The sequence below is a fragment of the Dermacentor variabilis genome, chromosome 2 (genome assembly GCF_050947875.1).
Source record: "Dermacentor variabilis isolate Ectoservices chromosome 2, ASM5094787v1, whole genome shotgun sequence".
NCBI classification, from domain to species: domain Eukaryota; kingdom Metazoa; phylum Arthropoda; class Arachnida; order Ixodida; family Ixodidae; genus Dermacentor; species Dermacentor variabilis.
This window is the reverse complement of record NC_134569.1, coordinates 99,694,147-99,716,778: the sequence shown is the minus strand read 5'-3', so window position 1 is coordinate 99,716,778 and position 22,632 is coordinate 99,694,147. Positions and strand designations below refer to the sequence as shown.

At 47.1% G+C, this 22,632-nt stretch overlaps 2 protein-coding genes across 16 annotated transcripts in view; one reads left to right on the top strand and one right to left on the bottom strand.

Annotated features, from left to right (window-relative positions):
- Positions 1-22,632, top strand: part of LOC142572384 (uncharacterized) — a 113,812-nt gene that overhangs the window by 75,120 nt on the left and 16,060 nt on the right. For 3 of the 15 annotated variants that reach the window (XR_012826064.1, XR_012826061.1, XR_012826062.1), the window contains exons 13-15: positions 9,769-9,810; positions 10,890-13,609; positions 16,084-16,207. The gene's annotated coding sequence lies outside the window, so the exon portion shown is untranslated. Of the gene's footprint in view, positions 1-9,768; positions 9,811-10,417; positions 13,610-13,934; positions 14,017-16,083; positions 16,208-20,955; positions 21,207-22,632 lie in introns of all 15 variants that reach the window. The other 12 variants (XR_012826063.1, XR_012826059.1, XR_012826071.1 and 9 more) reach the window with 10 other exon arrangements.
- LOC142572390 (uncharacterized) lies at positions 10,391-12,178 on the bottom strand. The gene is made up of 2 exons (XM_075681473.1): positions 11,864-12,178; positions 10,391-11,012 (listed from the first exon to the last, which is right to left on the bottom strand). The coding sequence occupies exons 1-2, from the start codon at positions 12,176-12,178 to the stop codon at positions 10,692-10,694; spliced, it is 636 nt and encodes a 211-aa protein (XP_075537588.1). The 3' UTR covers positions 10,391-10,691.

The window sequence follows — 22,632 nt, the reverse complement described above, 5'->3', positions numbered from 1 at the left end:
GCAAGTGCAGTGAATCCGTCATTGCCTGCTGCATCTTTGACTCCTTTATACCGTTTGTTTTGCGCGGTACGGTCGCTGGGGCTACGAACCGAGACTGCAGACACTAGTTTTCTATAGCACTAGGGCCGTAACACATGCGACGTCTCGTTTGCCAGACGTTGTCGGCAACGTAAGGCAGCGCCGTTAAGTTGCGAGGAAAACGGTTACGTGGCACGGACGCCAAATTTTTGGCTCCCGCGCGCCGAATTTCATTTCGTTGCGATGTCGTACATCGCTTAAGGTGTTGCTTACTGGCGGGTATAAAAACTAAGTGGCTATAATGAATACAATTAAATGTTGACACGATTCGAAACTGAAACCGAAACTGGTCTAAACTTTGGTATATTTAAGTCCCGCTACAGATCTCTGATTTAATAATTCACTCCAGTCCGGTTAAACATCGTATACCGAAGCAAGAAACATATTAGTTAGTCCTTGGAATCTTGTGTAGCGCTCTCGTTGCAGTGAAATGTGTAGATTCCAAGTACAGGGATGGCTTCTATGTTCGCGTACGCATCTGTTGACATAAGGAAAGGCTGGCATGGTTCTGTTGAAGATTGCAAGATACAGTGCTAATTGACAAGTGAAAAGGGAGCTACAGCGGATTCCGTAAACGCTTCTGTTGAACGAATCTCGTCGTGGGTAATCGCTGAAGCGCACTGTGAATAGCAAAATTGCGCCTGGACTGACCAAGCCAGCATCGTGGTTTTCCTAACGGACTGCCTGTTATGCAGATTTTTGAAGGCACCGTCACTGCGCGAGGAAGTAGTCTCATGACGTCACGTACGCTATTTCGTAGTCCACAGCTTGCAGCGTGGTGCTGAAAAGCTAACCTAGGTAACGTGCACAAAGCTGGTTCCTTGTTCTACGGCGTGCAGCTCTATAACAATATGCGGACCTCGACAAAGTCGGTGTATACCCCCCTGCTTTACGTTGAACAAAATGGGCACGAGGTCCCAGGTTCGTTTCCAGGCCTCGTCGGCATCGATGGCGGAGGAATGCAAGAAATGCTCGTGTAGCGCGTTTTAGGTGTTCGTCAAAAATACGGTCAGAGTCGGTCCCTCCACCACGATGAGTGTCATAGCTGCTTGATGTTATAGCGCCATAAATTGGTCACACCCGTGCGGAATTTGTAAACAAAGGCAAGGGATGTATGCGTGACGCTGACACCTCTTCTTCAAAAAGCGATCCCAGGATTGTACATATTGCCGTGCTCTTGCGGCGGCCAAATGACTGCCGAGTATGCTGGTGCGCAGAAGGTCGCGCGTCCGATACCCTGCTGCGGCGGCCACAGAATGCAGAAGCGTTGGCGTACATAGATTTAAGTGTAAGTTCGATGAACCCGAGCTGGCGAAAGAATAATTCTGCGCTTGCCGCTGTGCTGCTCCGGACGTGAAACGACGTCGATTGAACTTGAACTGCTGTCCGGAATTTTTCCTTCCTGTCGCCGTACTGGTCGTGGCAGTTTTCAGGTCGCAAGTGAAACCGGGATCGTCTTCGTGATCCGTCGTGACCAGGAATTAAAAGGCCGCGTTATTCCCCAGAAGCACCGCTGCTGATGTGCCGGTCGTTGTCGCTTTGTTACATTCGAGAGCCGGAAGGACAGCGGTGGACTTCGTTGACATTCCGTACTTCAGAAACCCTTAATTCAGTGCAGCAACAACAAACAGGTTTTGCGGAAAAACCGATTATCCGGTTATTCGATTCACCGGTTATTCGAATTTGAAAACCGGAGTGATCGGTTATTCGGTTGGTTATTCAGTTAAGGTTAATAGTATTCGGAAAGCCTAATATTTGTTGTTCTGTACTTCTGCACAAATCAACTACCTCTCTCTCTTTTATATTTTGCAACCGCTCGTGCAAACTCGATAGCTGCTCTGGTTAACCTCCTTACCTTTCCATTTTTAAACACCAAATATTCGTGTCCGAATACTCGCATATCCGGCTAATTGGTTACTTAAACCGGGTATCCTGACTATCCGTTTCTTGAAATCCGGATAGCCAGTTTGGTGGATATTTGCAACCACTGCAAACCTTATTGGTTATGAGACGTGTTCAAATGTCAGTCCCGGCTGCGCAAGGCCGTGGATTCAAAACGTGCCACAAGGTACTGGCCGGCGCGCGGTTTGTTTCGAGGATTAACCGTTCGAAGAACGAACCTTCACAGCGTATGTACTGCTATAAAGCCAGGCGTACGTTAAAGGAACTCCAAGTGGTCCGAATTTCCGGAGTTCGTAATCGGATCGTGGTTTTGGCACGTAAAACCCCATACTTTTTTCAATTATCAAAGCCACGTAAGGGACAGCCTCGAACAAACCTCGCGATGTTCTTCCTGTTCAGCAGGCCAAGGAAGGCAGGCGTTGCGCGGCTGAGCACGTGGTCGCGGTATCGAATCGCGGCCGCGTTGCTATCGGGCGAAATGCAAAACTTCCGTGCGCCGTGCGAGGTCCCCAGGTGGACGAAATTAATCCGGAGTGCTCCACTGCGGCGTCCCACCCCCAATCGGATCCTCGCTTTGGCACGTAAAGCTTCGTAAATACGTATGCGCATCGTGTGCGTTGAGGTTGGAATGCGCGCCGTGGTTCTGTTTGCGAAGCGCCTTTGTATGCATGTAATTTTTTTTTTTGTCCGATGACGTTCTTTATTACCGTACATTCAATCGCGTAAATGCACAAACTGCGCTTGTTAGTGCGAGAACGTGCGCGGCGCCGAGCGAGCCTAGTTGATTTAGCGCCAGGGTTCTTTCGGCTGAATAGTGGTGGCACGTGACCGTTGATTTTGAAGACTCTGCGGGCCGGTGGATTAAATGGCGGCAGTTTTGAAAAGCTATACAGGCAGTTGTCTGCGGCGATTCGCACGCGCGCGCGTAATTGCTCATATTGTTAGTTTGTTGCGGTAATCGCCCTTGGTTACAATGTGGGCGCGATTAGGGACGTGATGCAGCTTTAAATAAGCAGTCGCGTGACCGTTCGTCGTCCACGTAGTGTCTAACAAGTATGTAGTATTCGTCTCTCACTCTCTCGTCCTTAGCTATTCTTCTTCTAGCGAGTGAGAAAGTTGGCCTTCTAGGAGTTGCGAACGTGCAGCAGGAGGTTGCCTCGGCGCTTTTTAGCGCGCTTCCTCCTCTCCTTTTCTCGCACTTTTCGATCTGGATCCATACGCCTTTATACACACTCCTGTGAATGTTACGAGTTAAGGTTTATGTTAAGATGAATGTTAGTGAATCAAATAGTAAAACCAAAACAAAGATGGTAAGTTATTCGAGGCGTGCATTCCGGGCTTCTGCGTTAGTGCGCGTTCTCGACACCTGGCTACGTGGCAAGTGAAATAAAGGTCAATTTGTGCGTGTCGTGGTCGTGATGTACGGCGGGGTCGGCGTAACGACGTTGCGTATTCGCAGTGAGAAAAAAAAAGGGGGGGGGGGGGAGCGTCATGGCTTAATTGGCAAGCTTATGTTGGTTTGTCACTTGCCGTTGCGCGAATGTCAAGATGCAAAATCCATCTGCACTGCGGCGGTGTGGGCGCATGACTGCCGTACTTAATCGAGTAAGGCACGCAAACCCGCACTTTGGTGCGCTCAAGTTCACGGAAAAGTGTTTACCAACGGGTATCAATGTTTGTACTAAAGCAGGCCCAGTTCAACCAAAGCGACAACGTGCATATTTTAAAGAGGTTCCCTAGCGGGTATAGTGTGGTTACGTACGTATTGGGGCTGTAACGGTCACAGTGCGGTATAAGTGGTAATGGTCGTAAGCCCGCCTTGCACAAGACTCGCTCCTTGCGCCACTTGCTCGAATAAATACGGTGCACACGTTCGGACACACGATATACCGGAACATCAGCCAATGCTAAACGATGTTCTGATGTCGTAATTAAGCAGATGTGAACAAAAACCGTCGATGTCGTGGCGGTGAACCCTTCAGCTGCCTAGCTGGAACTGCACTCGAGCGAATATTTTTGTACCGGAGATATGCACTGCTCGCCCAGGCTGTCTTAGCATCGCTCACCGACAACGATCTGCGGTCGTTGTCGGTTTAGTTCTTTTTTGCATGCGGTACGTGCGATTCTTTCTGGTCTTGTGTTTTTACACAGGCTGACGAATTTATTAGGCGCGCGCCGAAAATACAACGTTGTTGCCACTCCTTCCTGTAGGCTCAGACTCGTGTCGTGCGGTTGAGTTCAGCCAATTGTGTGAACGCACAATTCATTTGGTGGAAGGAGATAGTGTGGGATTGTTCACGGGTAGCCCTTCGTTATCACGCGCTCGGATCACATTTAACACGTGCGAGTTTAGAGAGGGCCCGTATTTCGGAGGAGTTCGCTCCACATCTCGTCGAATGTGGAGATAAACCAACGCGCTTTCAACTCTCGACGTTGTATGCCAAGACTTTACGGAAAACTTGTGAGAGGTTTGGCGCCCCCCCCTGACCCGCGATCAATGTCGAAAGCATGCGTCCGCCGTCGTGAAAGTAGCCGTTCGCTGCTGAACACGTTGCCTCGAGAGTTCGTAGTAAAAATGGAAAATCGTGTTAGGCGGCAGGCAGCCTCACTAGGACGTCTTTTGACTATATTTACGGGTGGAGCGCGAGCAGCGCAGTTATTCGGTTTATTTCTTTATCCCCTCTCTCTCTCTCTCTCGTCAGTGAAAAGCAAAAAGTGAGTGCTGCTGGAGTCACGGCACGCAACCTTCCACTGTCGCTGCGTGTTCGCACAGCTGGCGCTCCCGCCTGCTTCGAGATGACAAGCGCTCATTCGCGTGACGTTTACAATGCGGCGCTCGTCAGGCTCCGTTTGATGCACAGAATCGCGCTCGTGGCTCGCAGTTATGGCAAGCGCCCATTCGCGTGTCGTTCACAATGCGGCGCTCGTCAAGTTGCGCTTGTGGCTGGCAGTTAATAGGAGCTACGAGCTTTAATATGTCGGAGATCAATAAACCGAGCGAACAATGGCCATTTCCGCAGAGGCGCTCGGTCGAGTGCCGCAACAATGCGCGCGTGGACCGCGAGTTGTGCGCGTGAACTGTGATGCTTGTGCCAACAACTACGTTGTATGGCGTGCGCATTTCTTGTTCCATTGATTACTGCTGTTGCAAGCGCGAACTGACAAAGACGGTAGAACGCAAACATCAACGCGCACAGTTTATATTGCCGTTTAACGAATGGTGTGTTTCGGTTTTCACGCGCCAAGCGAAAGACGGTGCTTACCTTGACCGATAGTCAACGTACCTCACAGTGCCGTGCGGCCGATTAGCTGGGCCTGTTTTAACGTATACGGTCTCGAAGCTACGCAGTGTGTGGACGTTCCGCCTAGGACACCTGAGTTTCTTTGACGGGCCCGCCGTGGTGGCTTAGCGGCTGTGGTGTTGCGCTGCTAAGCACGAGATGGCGGGATGCCGCGGTGGCGGCATTTCAATGTGGGCCAAATGCAAAGACTCCCGTGTTCCGTGCATTGGGGCAGGTTAAAGATCCCCGGGCGGTCAAAATTGATCCGGAGCCCCTCAGTACAGGGTGCCTCGTAATCAGATCGTGGTTTTGGCACATAAAACTTCAGAATTTAATTTTTAGCACGATAGCGTTAAGGGCCCCGTGTCGCAGAAAGTCCAGTGTCGGCGGAGTTGTCCGTGAGCGAAAATTTCCGTATATATATACAGGTATGCGTATATGCCACGCCTTGCTATATAACGTTCGGTGTAATATATTGCCACACCTCTCTATCACTAAAGCTGCTCTTGTCTTAAATTCTTGACAAAGCTATTCCTCGGAACGTTGAAAATAACAGCCCACAAACGTCATGAAACAAAGCACCCGACAGCGCATGCCTTTCATGTTAACTCTTCTCAGACTTGAATATTAAAAGTGTAAAACAATAACAGAAACCTCAAAATCGCTTAAATTTTGTTGTCGCGGCTGTGCACTACCTCCGGGATCGACCCACGCAAGTGGCCGCGTCTCTAACACAAAGCTCACCTTGGTGCATAGCTTATTCCGGTAAACATTCCGGTTACATAAGCTGCAGTTGCCGGCAAGCTTGATAAGTCTGCGATCTTTGAATGCTATCGCGTTCTACTCTTACAGGCGAAGGAGGCCCTCAGAGCTTTTTTTCTTTATTTTTTAAATTCTCTGACGGGTGCTCGAGTCTGTTACGGGGTCGTTACTGCCCCTCCTCCCCCACATCGCAGTTCAGTCGCTGCCGCAGGGGTTCGGACCAGCGATCTTGTTAGCACCCAAAAGCCACAGTTGCCTAGCCGTCGCGGTGGAGTGGTCATCTGCGAAACGCGGGTTCTCTGTGTTCGCGATTCGCTCCTTGGCGACGGGATTCCAGTTTTCCTGTGGCAAAGGCGGGCGCGTCTCTCTGAAGTTGTAGTTTACTGCAGTCTTTTCATAGTACATTGCATTTTTACACTTTTCGAGACTCAACAAAATTGTTAAAGGGTCCCGCCTGCTTTGCTCCTGCGAGGTTGCGTGAGGGGATGCGAAGTTACATTATGGGGTTTTACGTGCCAAAACCACTTTGTGATTATGAGGCACGCCGTAGTGGAGGACTCCGGAAATTTAGACCACCTGGGATTCCTTAACGTGCACCTAGATCGTGCACCTAAACACGGGTGTTTTCGCATTTCGCCCCCATCGAAATGCGGCCGCCGTGGCCAGGATTCGGTCCCGCGACCTCGTGCTCAGCAGCCCAACACCATAGCCACTGAGCAACCACGGCGGGTTGGGATGCGGATACTTGCGTAATATACACTCCGCTCGAGCCCACCGGCACACCGTTATGAGCGCGCTCTTTTGTGACGAAATTATTGGGTTAGGTAAAGGTAGCCGCTTGATTGTAGCCGGGGGGGGGGGGGGGGGTCGGTTTCACTCAATTGCGCAATCGACTATGGTTTTTGAGGATAGCTATAGGGGCTTGTTGGTACGGCATATGTTATTTTGTTGTAGTGCAAGCTGAACAAGGACAACAGAAAGGCACATCTGACACACACAGCGCTAACTTTTTAACAAAATTTATTTCCCGTTCTCGTCACTATATATACACCCTCGACCCGTCATACAGCACGTGTAAAATTTTTGGAAAAATGAACAAAAAATAAACTGGGAACCACACGTAAGCAGTTTCTTGACTCGCATATTTACAGACGCGTACACGTTCAGCGCGAACAAAGATGACCGAGCTATTTTGAGGATAATGAAATGGAAGGTTTACTGACGCATGCGTTGCCGAATGTTGATATGTGTCTAGCTTCTATTATCAAGCGCGTCATCTCACACCTGCTTCTAATCATGATGACCGTTTCTATAAATCTAAGTTCGCATTTGCATCTCTGGCAACGGATGGCAAGAAAGCCGTGAGCGGCCAAGTTGTTTACTTTGTTATTGTGTTTTCGTAGCCTGTCATTTACGCATCTGCATGTTTGACCAATGTAGGATCGTCCACGCCAGAGTGGAATGCGGTACACCACACCCGCGATGCAATCAATGAATTTGTTTTGTTCTTTTTTGCATGCGGTACGTGCGATTCTTTCTGGTCTTGTTTTTTTACACAGGCTGACGAATTTATTACGCGCGCGCCGAAAATACAACGTTGTTGGCACTCCTTCCAGCAATCTTCTTTAATATATGGGAGAACCCGTGTATGTAGGGGATGACAGCAACCTTTTTGTTCATGTCAGTGCTTGAACCATGTACCTGCTCCGAACTGCTTTGCTGTGCCCTGAGCAGTCCTGCGACTGACACAAGCACGTGGCTCTGGTAACCAGCGCGGCTTAAACGCGAGGCTTGCCGTCCGAAGCTATCGTGCATTAGGTGTTGGCATGATTTTTTCAGTGCTTCGCTGAAACACATCCCTCTCCACAAGCTACATTGGTCAAACAGGCAGATGCATAAAGAACAGGCTATGAGAAAACAATAACAAAGTAAACAACTTGGCCGCTGACGGCTTTCTTGCCATCTATTGCCAGAAATGCAAATGCAAACCTAGATTTAAAGAAACAGTCATCGTGAGTAGAAGCAGGTGAGAGATGATGCGCTTGATAATAGAAGCCAGACGCACATCAACATTCGGCGACGCATGCGTCAGTAAACCTTCCATTTCATTATCCTCAAAATAGCTCGGTCATCTTTGTTCGCGCTGAACGTGTACATGTCTGTGAATATGCGTCAAGAAACTGCTTACGTGTGGTTCTCATCCCAGTTCATATTTTTTTTTTTTTCATTTTTTACCGAAATTTTACACGTGCTGTATGACGGTTCGAGGGTGTATATATAGTGACGAGAACGGGAAACTAATCCGTTGTTGAAAGTTAGCGCTGTGTGTGTCAGATGCGCCTTTCTGTTGTCCTCCTTCAGCTTGCGCTACAAAAAAGTAAGACTATCGTTTTGTCAGTCCGAGGTTGAGTAGCTCGCGGTGTGCCGCGGGCATTTCGCCGCTCCCGCGCTGAGTGTGTGTGAGAGAGGAGGGAGCGCTCGCTCGCATAGATTGATGCGATTGAAGGCGAGTTGTTGGCGGTGTGGGGCTCCTTTCGACTTGTTCCACGTTGCATCATAACGCAAGAGCGTTTTGCGCCGGCGCGCGAGAGCTCCAGCCTTGCGCGTACGCAGACAGTGTAGGACAGATCGTGCGCGGCGCGAGCACAGATGTCTTCTCCAGACAAGTATCGGTGCTCTGAGTACCTAAAAAAAAAATACGAAACGATGTCTACGGAGGCGAAAATAAACTTCAATCCGCTCGCGGGAAAACGGAAGGCGCGCCGGCAAGCGTACGTGCAGTTTTGCCTTGGACGAGGCGCGGGTTCCAATAATGCGTGCCACGCGGTAACCGCATGAAGCGCATTTCTGCTTGTTGTCGACGCACCCGCTTGCTCGTCGCGCGATAACCCGAGCCCTTGGAACTGCAGAAACGTGCAGCGCAGGTGATGCGCTGTAGTCGGTCACGCTGCGCGCATTCCGACCACGTTTGCACACCGCCGTCTTTGTAGCTGGTGGAAATGCATGTAGTTGCCGCTTCAGCTCTGTGTGACGCCAAAGACTGCGTTGCGATAACATAGAAATCGCAATGTGGGGGCAGACAGATACTCGTGTACCGTGCGGTCGCGTAGGAGTAACGGTTCTGCCCACATGTCTCCGAACCTCAACCGAGCGGTCCGGGATTGTTGGGTCCGGGAAAAAAAAAAAAAAAATGAAGTTCGTTCTCTGCTCATGGAAAGTTCTTGGTTGATCGTGCGCGGGCGTGCGCTCATGCAAGATTGTGTAAACTGTGAACAGGCTGATGTGGTAGTTTGGAACTGGCAGTGTATTACATGCAGTGGCTCGATGTTTTTTTTTCTTTTCCGTACGGAAAATGGAAACACCTAATGAAAACCAAACCTGTTTATGGGATAGTTGAACTTTCTGACTTTGTCAATTCAGTGCACTGTGGCTATTACCAGTAGGTTCCAATGTGGAACATCGAAGTGTGTGATAGATGCTTTTCAGTTTGATATTCATTTACACAGGCATGAGAGGCCATTGTGACCTATATACGGCCGCATCTTACACGTACGTGTTGCATTGCTAAGGCAAAAGACAAGGGGGTCGGGGTACTTTTGGTATCTTTACCTGGTGATGGTGGTGGTGCTGGTTTGTGAAGCCCTGCTGAAATATTTTGCTCTAGTCCTTGATTTCAGATATATTTGTGTACTTGACTCTTGGCACAGACACTAGACATTCACTGCCATTTTTTGTCTGTGTTCAGGTACTCTGGCGAAGGCATCAAACAGCTGTGCTAGCTGAAATGGTAAGTTGTCAGACCACATTTCTTTTTGTGTGTTCTTTCTTGTGTGCCATGTGTGGGCTTTTCTATTCCGAACTAGGAATCTGCTGTTCCATTCCAGCTACTTAGTGCGACTAGTACTTCTTGGATTGTCATTGCATCGAAGGATCACCTCGAGGTTGCAGTAAACATTCAGATTATGATTGTATTGCGCATAAATTACACTGAGCAAAGAATTAAAGAACGAACATAAAGAAAAAGAAGTGGGCGTACGTGATGTTGGTATTGTGCCATGTATGTCCACTTCCTTGTTGTTTCTTTAGTTCATCTGTCAGTGTAATTATAAGCACAACACAACCATGAACGTCCACCAACTAGCCCCGGTCATTGTTTTACTAAACTAGAGCTTAGGCCTCAGGTTAGGAGATCAAGCATATTTAGTAATGCTGAACACCATGAAAGTTGTATTTGAAGCTTATTGCACCTTGACGAAAGCTGCTTATGCACTCTCATAGAGGATAAACATTTTATGGAACTGGGGTTGTGCTTTAATACTGCAGTTCATTGCAGCCTTTTAATGTGAATATGAAATAAAAACTAAGAATGATGCAGTGATATGCTTTACTTACAGCTTGATGCAGTGACATGGTACGTAATGTATATCAAGGAAGCAGTTCTTCCAAAGCATTTGCATCTGTGAGCCCCATCTCGGAAGAGAGTAGAGCAACATGCAAATAGAAATGGTGAGCTGGCACTTATGCTGGGCACAAGCACATTACCACGCACTTGTGCAAGGTTCATGGGAGGCCAATGGTCGAGGTTCAGCAAGCATGCCACCTTTCTTGTGTGCACACTGGATGTTGACCTACAGGAGCACATCACACTGCAGTAGCTTTTGGCCACTGCTAAGAGCACACATTTTCGTCTGCAGTTGGCCGAGGTTTGGCTGATGAGTCGCTGCCTGCCTCGGCTGTACACTGCCCACTGTTGTCCGACTGTAGTGTGTTGACATCGGACGTGGTCCTTGCAGGCGACTCTTCAGCAGTCTTGTTTGTGGATGCATTGCCTGGTTGAACTTGCTTGACCTGAAGCATGTCTTGCAGCTCTGCCCATGGGTCTTCGACCATGGATGGCTTGACATAGCTGTGGGAACCGCCACTGGCTCCGCGATTGGGCGAGGACTGGAACGGCGATCCAGACCAGCTGGATCCTCTGGAGCCTGAAGACTGCGACATCAAGAGAAGAACAAGAGAAATAAATGGCAGGCAGCGGTAAAGTGCACATGCAGTGCTCTGCCGCTTCACCGAGCCAGGCAACGGCGCTGCGCACTACATCTCCAAGGCAGCTGTACGCCGACGTGTGCACCTTTTGCTCCATTCTCATTGTCACCTTCCAACAAAACTTACTGAGAATGCTGCCAAACACACGAAAAGGTTTGTAGGACCAAACTGTCATTGATTCTAGGGGCATTTTTACAATTGTTGCAATGAAACCAGCACTAGGTACCCATTATACAACTAATATCTCTCTTTTCATTCCCAATTTTATGGGATTTGCACTTTAAAGGTGCGCTGTTCCTGTCTCCACTAGCGACTTCAAATGCCTCAATGCTGTTAGATTTCTCTGGGGATTTAGTCATTTACTGATAACAAGATTAAGTGCCAATGAGGCGTACGTATGTCCTTGTCATCTCTAAAACTTCACTAACGAAACAGGTGCTGTAAGGTAGCTGCCATTTTGGTGGCTTGTTAGGCATTAGTGTGTGGCAAGTGCTTGGTGGAAATGTGTATGAAAGAGACTTGTGCAGTGTTTGTGATGCCTTGTTGGATCCGGTTATTTAAATAAATTAAACTTAGTCATTATTATAAGGTCTCTTGGCATTCTGACGCGCAGATGGACTCGCTGGAAAAATAAGCACCTTGAATCAATCAGCTGAACATGGCAACTGCAGCAGCAACAAGAGACAGCAATTCTTTTACGTGGTTTGTAACGCTCTGGCGCGTAAAACGAGCGTGTACTATACATCGGCGAACTTTTGAATTGTGTAAAAGCCTTATAAGAACGCCAGAATGCGTACCCGCCGACTAGAGGAAAAGTGCTGGCGTTGTGGATAACCGTGGTAGCCCTGCTGTTGCCACGGCGATCGTGGCGAGCCGTAGCTTTCCCTTGGGTACTTGGGCTGTCTGGGGTGGTAAACGGGCGTGCTGAACCTTGGAGAGGAGAATGGCGATGGCGGACCTGAGTGGGCCTGATTTCTTGGAGAAAAATTCGGCGTGTAGGTCGGTTGCTGCCCGCCACTCGGGCTCCGGTACGGCGATGCTGGTGGCGACGGATATATGACGCCTTGTGCGAACAGAGGCCGCTTATCGCGTGGAGAATTTTCGCTCTGCATTGCGGTCTACGGGCTTGCGCGTCAACTTACTACTTCAAAAAGGCGCCAAATTGACTTTACAGACTCGCAACACGCACCTGCGCCATATCAAACGGGCGCCATTTTCAGCTTTGTTGTGACTGGCTTTGGCTGGCCAAGCGGCTGCAATTGGCCGGCCCGCCGGCCGAGTTGCTGGCGCGAGCAGCGGCAGCGATTGTAGTCTTGTCCGTAGCTTCGCATTAGTTCGTGGGTCACGCGTCGTTTACTATTATTGATCAGTTATAGTCCGCAGTTGTCTTGAAACTTTAAAACCGTAGGTCTAGGGCGTCGCTAGATGAGTGTTTGGCGTAAGTTTGGTGTGAAGTGCGCGGAAAGCAAATGGGAAAGGGGCGATCATTATTACTTCTTTTTTTTTTTTTCGTTCGTGAGCAGTGGTTGCTGCATGACATGGGCGTGATACTGTCTGCACCACTTTCATACATTTAGCTTTAATTTCTGCTAAGCCATAACGACGAAAGTGGTAATAGTGCCGGGTCAGCGCGATCTGCCAGTGCCATCAGGACTGCCGGGGTGCTTGAGAATGAGTGGCAACAGTGACTACTTAAAATGGATGAATGAAGACTACGCTGGCGACGATTCGATAGCCCGCGAGCACAGCTTTGATGCCGCTGTTCAGTGAGACTGACAGTTACGTCGAAAGACGTCGGTCACCTTTAGGTGGGTTCCAGTGCGCAAATTGTGATGTGGCAACGTTAGATCGGCCGCTTGTAGTGAGCAGTTTGGACGAAGTTGCGCAGTTGGTAGACGCGACGTCGCTCGATAACCAAGCGAGCTGCAGATACATCTGATTTGTCGCCTTTCGCCGAGATACTCGCACAGTAGGATATGACTGTCACAATTATTTGTGGGCATAAGCTTGTTTCCGTGTGCGACCGGCTCGCCTTCCCAGCAGGCGGCCGTTTCGATAGTTTACCGGCAACGGTATATGAAGGCTGAAGGACTGAACGTACAGTGGCAGCGCACTTTTTGATTCTTTCAGCTGTTTGCTCCATTGCTGACCACGAAAGAAAAACAAGTCCAGAGCGGCAGGAGAACGTGCCGTTCACGGTTTGCCCATCAGCTTAATCCAGGACGAATTTCCATGGTGCGCTAAACTATCAGCCGAGGTAGAGAAGCGTGTGATCCTGATCTGCACTAAAATTTTTGAAAGGTAGCAGCACAAGGAATGTGCTGTGGAATCATCACTGACATTAATGTGTATTCCTTTGCCAGCACAAGACGTACGTCTACTGCCGTGTATCGAGAACTATGACAGATTAGCAAGAATCGTTTGTTGCTTATGTCAAACAACATGCTTGCAGAACTACTAGAACCTCCTTTTCATAAGTCAAAGCTTCGACTTTGCAGCAATAAAGTGTGTTGTTTCCACAGACAGTTGGAGTATGCGCCACGGTAAGTTTGAACCAAAGCAACATTCTCCACTTACATGCGATGTTTCGAACATCGCTGATGCAGTTTGAGAAGTGTAATGTAATTTTGTGTCCACAAATGGTTTGGATATCGGACACATGAGCATGCGGTTTTGACAAGTGTCTCTCGTGCTGCCAGAAAGTCTCATTGCATGCCGTCAGCCGGGCTAGTTATGCTATAGCCTAGTAGAATGCAGGCAGTGGTTTTGTTGAATAAAGGCACTGCTGATGTGGCACAGCCTTCAAGAAAGGCCAGTTGGCCATGCTAGTTCTTATTTATTTCTTGGCATGCTCGATTTCAACTCCAGAAGCTGTGCAGACTTCAAGACAAATGTGACCAGGAAAGAAAAGCAAGAAGTCTAGAAGTGCTTGCAGCTAAGGCTGATCAAGGTAAACTGCCAAGTAATTAGTGTTGGTACGGACAGAATGTTGCAGCAAGAACGAATTGGTATTTGCAAGTGCATCAGCTCATTTTTGTGGCCCTTTCCATTGTCTGGTCAGCATCAATAGCACTTGTTGAAATTTGTAAATGCGAAGGGAGATATTTAGTTTGTGACTGCTTCGAATAGGAAACGCACTTCCATCAAGTTTAATGCAATTTTTCACCCTTGCTAGTAAGCATGTGAGAGCAAATTTTGTGACAGTATGGCAAACCAATACTTTATGTTGCATTTAAATATTATATTCTTCCTTGAGTTAACCTTTGCCATGATTTCATTTTATTGGATAGAGTTGAGGGTTACTTGAATCCTTTTCCAGTTTAGCAAGGGAATGAGCTGCCGTGTTTTTACAAGAACTTTGCTGACTTTGGCTTTTCTGCTAAACACAAGTTTCGAAAAACATATGGAACCTAATGACATTGCTCCCTCGTAGTCTTTATAGCATAATGTGCAGAGAAGCTCAGAAAAAGAAAATAATAAACATTCCCTCACGCTGCATTTTCTGAATTGATCTCTTCCACTTTGCTACTACAAAAGGGATAAACAGGGCTGCATCGCAGGTCAAATCCTGGTGGTGCTAGGCCAGAGCTTTAGTGCCTTAATCAGCAGCTTTAAATATGGAAGGCCCAATATATTGCAGATGCTGCCAGCTCTGCTTACAAACAAGCTTAGTTGGAGTTGGGTTCTGCACGTGCACTATGGCACCGTTACCATTTCCTTGGTACACTCCCTTGGCATGTGCACACTGGTTGTGCATGCTATTTCCAAGACTTGAAAACTATGCGTGCACGGCTTTTAAGCTGTTACATTTCCAATTGCCCGATATCTTCGTATCCGGGCTACTTTCTTGAACAGCTTGTAAATGAGAAGGTGGCAAAAGTGCCAAGATGAGTCTCCCAAAAGGTAAGTAGAAAGAGCACAAAACTGCAGCTCCATCCATTTGTTCTTCTTTCTACTCGCCTTTTGCATGGCACACCTCGACAATTATTGTGCTCTGCTAAACTAACAAAAGTGCCTCAAGCCTTTGGTTAAAAGGGTGGAATCTCATTTCACAAGATCGTTCTCTACCCTCCACTTCCCTCCCTAACAAGCACTACTTCTGCAGTTGTAGGGGACCTGGGCTTAAACTTGGGGCTGGCCGTAATGGTCACTGGTTTTTACTGGAGTAAAGCAAACATAGTTGCCATAGTGATTTGAAGTGCTTCGGTGTGTGGACTTCACATAAGGTCCTTCATATTTTGGATTCACTGTACTAGGTTGCAGTGGCATGTGCTTGACATTCGCTGTCAGATGAGCAGCGAAAATGTTTCATTGCTCTGGCTCGTTAAAACTGTGAAGCTATTGTGACAACTGCCACAAGATTACGTTCATGTAAATTGGGTTTATTGTGCTAACTGTACGAAGTCATGTGAAATGGCTACGTTGTGTCAAGTGAATCAAGTGCTGATTGGAGAGGCTGATGTTCCACAATGTTGAAACTGGCTACAAAGCATGATGGTGTGTGTGTGGTTTTTAGTGCAAAGGACAGGGATGGCCAAATAGTGTTAGGATGGCAGCAAAGCAAGAGAATGTGCTCATGTGAGTGTGTTAATCATGCCAGAAGGTATAACGTTGATTAGCACATGTGATTACCTAAGTTAAATAGTGCCTTTGAGAACATTGACTATGCTTGGGGCTTTTACTTTATTAAGAAATACAAGTGCACAGTTGGCGAGGGTTCTGGAATACAAGGAGCACCATACACCTGTGTGTGCCTTTGTGTCCCTTATTTGGAAGTGCAACAGTAGTGAGTGCAGTGTCTGCTGGGAGTAGTAAAACAAATGTTGACAAAATTGCCATTTCAAAAAAAGAATTTTTAGAGAAGCTTTTCAGCGAAGTTTGTTTCACCCTGACTGGCATACACAGGCTCCTGGTTGCGGCACCTGTCTGTGCTGCAACCAGGAATAAACAATGCACAGTGTCTTACATTTGGATTTGCATAGCATTTGTGTAAAATCTTCGCACAATGTTTTTGCAGCTGCTGCCTGATTGGCTGGTGGACAAGGTGCCACACACAAGCACAGCGGCCCAGGCTTCTGCCCTGAAGCGATTGCGGAGGGTGGCAGGCATTATACGTCGTTGGTGGCTCCCTGAAGGGAAAGGTGCAGATTTTCTGCTAAAGTTTGAAAGCAGTGTTAATAATGATGTGCTTCTTCTGAGTATAGACCTTTCCAACGAGAGCTTCTTGGGTGCTGCCTAATGCTCTCTGTACTGTTGTAACTACACATGAGCCCCCTGCAAAAGCACTGCAGAGTAGAGCCATGCGTGCCTTTGTACTCCCATGCAACAGTCCATAAAGGAGGTGCTCTCTTTCCCAATGGAAAGGTCTATATAAGTTGTGGTCAGATGCAATCGTGGTGCTCAGGCAGTTTTGTAATATTTGAAAAACTGTTGGGCATGCCAGCACTGATGCGAAAGGCGCTGGTGTCATCTTCACTTCCCATTGGTGTCATGCGTTTGCAATTCATATGATGGGCACCACTGCTGACAAAAGGCTTAGTCTTACAAAACAAATCTTACAAAAGCCTTAGTTCTTCTAGAAACTTGGCAACGTCCAAACATAAAGCAGCCAATGGAGTAGTAAGGTTTCCCCTAACCGTTTTGCCGAATGGTCATTGATGTGCACTTCACCTAATGTTTGATTACTCTTCACTGTGTCTATATTATAATGTATTTTTGCAAGGCTGGTGAACAGAAGTTTTGGCTTGAAATTTGCACCCAACAACAGTCGTAGGCTGATTGTGAAACACCAAGGAGCTGCATTATATGACGCTTTGACACTATTGTCATTCTTCACGATCTAGTCTTTATGCTACTAGCTATGAGTAAACAAACTTTAGTCTGGTTTGTAGGGCCTTTTTCAAATGACCTGAAGATAAGGCCTCAAGTGTGCCTTGGGCAGGCCACCTCTACTAACTCTTGGTGAGCAGCACATACTCCAAGAGTTACAGTAATAAATACAACTAGCTTTGCTGTCACAGGAACCACTCGCATACCAAGGTAAAGCTTGTGTACATTGAAGGTACAGGTAGATGTGCCTGTACAGTATTACTTAGTGTGAAACGATTGTGTGATCTTTGTGTTAAGCACATTTAGAGGGGGGACAAAATCAAGTCAAGTAAAATTTATAGAAGTGACCGGAACAGGTAGGCTGATTATTAAAATGGAAGGTCTGTTTTTGGGCCTATTACGCCTATTAGACGCCTATTAGGAGGGGTACTACTCAGCGGCAAAGATTGTCAAGTGCAATCCTAATTACAAGGGTCGTTTGATAAGTGTGGTAAAAAGCAATTAAAGATACCATGTTTGCAGAAAACAATATTTTATTTTTCAACAAAGTTCCCTTTCAGCTCCACATACTTCATGCAGCGGTGCTCCACTTTTTTTTATACCCTCAGAAAAAAAGGATGGCTTGAGGCCCTTGAAGTAGTCGTTTACCACTGAGATAACGTCTTCATCTGAAGAAAATTTGTTTCCACCCAGCCAATTGCTCAGGTTTGGAAAGAGGAAAAGGTCGCATAGGGCCAAATCAGAAGAATAGAGTGGATGAGGCACAACCTCTAAGCCTAACTCGTGCAGTTTGGCCTTTGCAACAAGCGATCTGTGGGGCGGAGCATTGTCTTGGTGAAAGAGGGGCTTCTTTGTGCTAACTCAGGTCATTTTGTGTGTAATTCATTTTTCATTTGATCTAGTAGTGCTGCATAATATGGTCCTGTTCTCGTTTTGCTATTCTGTAAGTTGTCTAAAAAGATTATTCCTTGTGGATACCAAAAGACGGTTGCCATCACCTTTGCAGCTGAACAAACAGTCTTTGCCTTTTTGGAGCACCTTCATCAGGCCCAATCCATTGCTTCAACTGCGGTTTACACTCTGGAGTGTTATTATGTATCCACTTCTCGTCAAATATCACAAATCGATGCCAAAAGTCCTGCTGATTGTGATCAAGCATAGATAAACACTGCTTTGAGATGTCTGCCCTCATGCAACTTTGGTTGATTGTCAACAGTCGCAGCACCCAACTGTTAGGAATTTCTTCGAAGACACACAGATATTTAAAGAAGGGCACTCTTTAATAGATAAATAAAAGAAAAAACAAGAGTTCACAACAGCTAGACGACTGCCTTCCTTCGCGGCAGCCATCTCTCCCTATGTCGCCAGCCTTGGCTTCTGATTCTGCTAACACTCAGCCATTCTGACAGCAAACTGTTCTCAGTTTACACAGTATAGTCCTGAAGATGCAAAGGTCTTTTGGACACACGCATGCTACGTCTCGGCATGCTGTCTTCCTCTTCGGTGCTTGATTGGTTGGACAGTTCTTGGTATCTTCCATCCCATCTCTTCAGTTGGCTGATGTGAGCGGTAGTCGAGTAGACCTTTTGCTTTCCGTTCATCTCAATCACTCTGTAGGTGTCCGCTGGGAGTATTTCAATCACAGTCAGTGGACCTCTGAACTTTTTTTGGGTTTTTGTTGGGACTTCTCACAAACGGACCAACATGGCCCATGTGTACAACATGAAATGGTCTCTTCCCAGGTGGTATTGAGTGCAGAAGTCCAGGTTTCTTCCCTCCTGAAATCTTTGTGAGTAGACGCTCAGAATACCTACGAATGTGCTTGTCCACGTAGCGCTTCATCCGAGGAAACCAATAAAGTTCCTTGATTTTCGTCACTGTTTGGTCAGTACTAAAATGTCCCTATAAGTCGTGAAACTTGACACACATTGTTTTATGCATGCTCATAGGCATCACGAAAAGAAGTCGTCCATCTTCTTCCACGTAAAACAGCCTTCCATCCTTCAGTCGTAGGTTTTTGACTTTGACACTTTTTTCCTTGGTCCTTTTCTTGATTGGCTTCTTGAGAATTTGTGTGAGGTTAGCCAAGTCCGCATCAGATTGCTGGATGATCACAACTTGGTCCTCTAAACTCGAAACAAGGCACACTTCGATCCTTGTCTCGACAACCTCATCGAGCGTGTCCTGCGGTGCTCCTACGGGTTCACAACTCAAATAGTCCACGTGTGCCATTTTCTCACCTGCTAGGTGCTTCACCTCGAAGTATACCCTTGAAGTGAGTCGAACCGTCTTGCTATCTGTGGTTTAAGAGTCTTGTGCGCATTTAGATGCACAATTGCTTGGCAATCTGTTGCCAGTGTGAACGGTATGCCTAGGAGGAATGGATGAAGTCTTTCCATACTCCAGACTATTGCCATCAGCTCCAGTTTTCCCGCATGGTAATTCTTCTCAGCCGCAGTGGTGCATTTACTGACACAAAACACCAAGTGCCAGCATCCTGACTTATCTTGTTGAAGGATCAGTCCCACAACTCCATGTTTGCTTGCGTCTGTTTAGAGTTCTATTGGAGCCAAAGGGTCATTCAACTTCAGAACCGGAGGCTCTGTCAGTTCTCTTCGAAGCTGGTCGAAAGCTTCCTGTTGCTCCACTCTCCATGTCAGCTTTGTGTCTTTCTTGGTCTGAGAAGTAAGTGGTTCTGCCTTCAGGACATAGTGGGGAATGAACCGTCTGAAAAATCCTGTCAGACGCAGAAATCTCTTGACACTGTGAACATCAGTTGGCGCGCTAGCGTCCATTATAGCTTGTTGCTTCACTTTACCTGGCTGCAGGTAGCTTTTCACAATCTTGAAACCTAAGTAGTTGAGTTCTTCACTTCCAAAGACACACTTGGACAGCTCCAGGGTTAGACCAGCAGATCGCAGAGCATCCAGTACTTGTTTGAGCCGAACCAGCAAGTCTTCCCAGTCCTTGGCTGAAATCAGCAAGTCATCCATGTAACATAATGGTGCAGTGTTACGCAGAGGTCGAAGGACCTTGGTCATTAGACCTTGAAATACAGCAGGACCGTTTCTCAACCCGAACACCATACGTTTCAGCTGCCCGGTCTCATCAGGCGTGATGAATGCAGTTTTGGCCTTCGATTCGTCACTCAGTGGAAGCTGAAGGTATCCGTTTGCACAGTCTAACACAGTACGTTCGTGCTCCGGACACTCGTTGCTGCTGGTCATCAATGTTTGGCAAGGGAAAGTGTTCTGGCACTGGTCTGGCTAATTAGCCATCGATAGTCTATGACTAGATGATTTTATCCATTTTTCTTTTTCACGAGTAGCACTGGACTAGTGTATGGCAAGGATGTTTCGGTTACAATGCCAGTCGCTTTCCACTCTTCGACAATTTCTTGAATTGCTTCTCTTTCCTCTGCGTTAGTCATGTACGGTTTGTAGCTGACTGGAGTGCTTCCGGAATACTCTGTGATAGTCATCTTCAGTTGGTTACAACACCCCAAATCTGACAAATTCAGCGCAAAGCAGTCCCTGTATTCATTCAGCATCTTCTTCAGTGCATCCACTTGTCATTCGTTGACGTCTTTCCCGACATTCAGCATGCTACGATCAATGGGCTTCGGCTGAGGCACAGGTCTCACGGGGTTAACTCTTCGCGCCCTGAAAGCAGTTCAGCGTGAACCAACAAACTTCCCTTGTTCAGCTGTTAGTCTTCATCCTTGTCGTTCAACATGGGTATCTGAACCCTTCAGTTTTCGATATGAAGTAGCATTCCCTTACCATGCCCACTAGGTAAGATCGGATTTCCTTCACTGTTACTGGTCTCCACTGTCACCCAACACAGTTCTTTTGGGCAGCACAATGGTTTCAATGACACGAAGTGTTTCCTTGGAAGGCTTCATCTGGGCAAGGTCGATGCTACATACAAAATGGCTACCTTTTTCCGAAACACCTGTATAAGCTACCGTTTAATTGATTGGCTAATGAGATCATTTCGGTAGCCAATCCTGAATTTATCTCCCATGCGTAGGTATGCAATGTGGTCTTGTTCCGTCCAGGTTCTGCCAACCAGCATGTCCGCGGGCAAGGCACTGTTGTTGACGACAATCACCTTGACCTTGCGGCATACCACGTCATCGATTTCTATGTCCGCCTCCGAGGTCCCGATAGACTGAACTGTAGATGTGTCGGTGTTCCCAAACCCATACAAGTCTTGGGCCCTGCACACAACTTGTAGGCGGCACTTTTCAGCCGCTTGATGACGCAATGTACAGTCTGTACTTCCCGGGTCAATCATCACTGTGAGCTGGTGAGTTTCAGGAACTTTGATTAACCACTGTCACTATTTATTTATTTATTTATTTATTTATTTATGATACCCTCAGGGCCAAAGGCATTACAGAGCGGAGTGCTGTTAATATACGAGCAAAACGTGAAAGAAAAATACAATATTCGCTCATGATACAATGTTAGTTATATCATTGAAAAAAGAAAAATACATAAAATATTAGCACAATAACATGAAAAACCTACGTTATAAAGACCCTGTTTATACATTGTTAGCTAGAAAATTTCAGAAGTGTTGTTTATACTCTTCAGTCCCAAGAAAGAAGTTTTCGTACAATCTGTCTCAAAATTGTTTATTTATCACTCCTAGACACAAATGAGCATAGGAAAAAAAACTAGTATAAAAAAAAACGAAGAGGAGTGGTGAAATTTGGTTGTACCCAATCGGGGACTGTTGGTCTCAACGGGTGTGGAAGTTAAGAAAGCACTTGCGGTTTTGCAAGCGGAGAAATATGCCACATTTCACTCTCGATTTACCGCTGCAGCCTGGATTTCGGCATCTGTTGTGCAATCCCAGCTTTTGTTGTTCCGGAAAGTGTCCTGTCTTGTCATATCTGATGTCATCTGGAGGTAGCGGAATGATCTTTCCCCTCTGTGGTGGACTTGGTTGCGCCTCTCCATCATCACTTTCGGCTTCGTGATCTCTTGACCTTTTCGATCGCTGAGTTTCCGCTTGAATTAAGGCAACAGCAATGTTCACTTTGAATTCCAGCAGGTCGAGCGTTTGCTGCTTTGTGGTCTGACTTTGCTCACAACCTCCTTTGTACTCAATCCATCCGTTGCAGCAGGCCATATCCAGAAACTGTGCGAACACACGGGCCGTCCATTTTTTCTTTCGCATTGAGATATGATAGTACGAGACGAAACGGTCGATCAGGTCCACTCCGCCCAGGTACTTATTGTACTTCACTACCGCATCTGGCTGCTGCACTTCGACTTCGACTGCACTTCGACTCTGATCCTTACACCATCTTTGGCAGCTTCCTTCTGGCGCAATGCCAAGTGCAGTGGATAAGATCAGTACAGATTTATTGTCCTTCCACTTGACAGTGCACATTTTTTCGTCACTCCACACCTTACACACTGAATCTCCGCGCTGCATATCTCGGTCCTGCAGCATTGCGGCCGCAATTCAGCTGGTCCGGTTTCCCATCACTGTTCCAGTTAGAAACACATTTCCTTCGACCAGGTCCTCAGCAGTCTTGAGGCCTGTGAAATGTGAAATACCTGTCCGTGAAGACGAAAGTATCTCGATCTCGATTTAATGTTTGCACAAGTTTCTTGATAGCACTTCCACCGAGACCAAATTCCCACATGTCATCAACTTCGCCAACATAGATGGCGAAGTCCAGCACCAAGCCGTCTGGGGATGCCATTACAAAATTTTT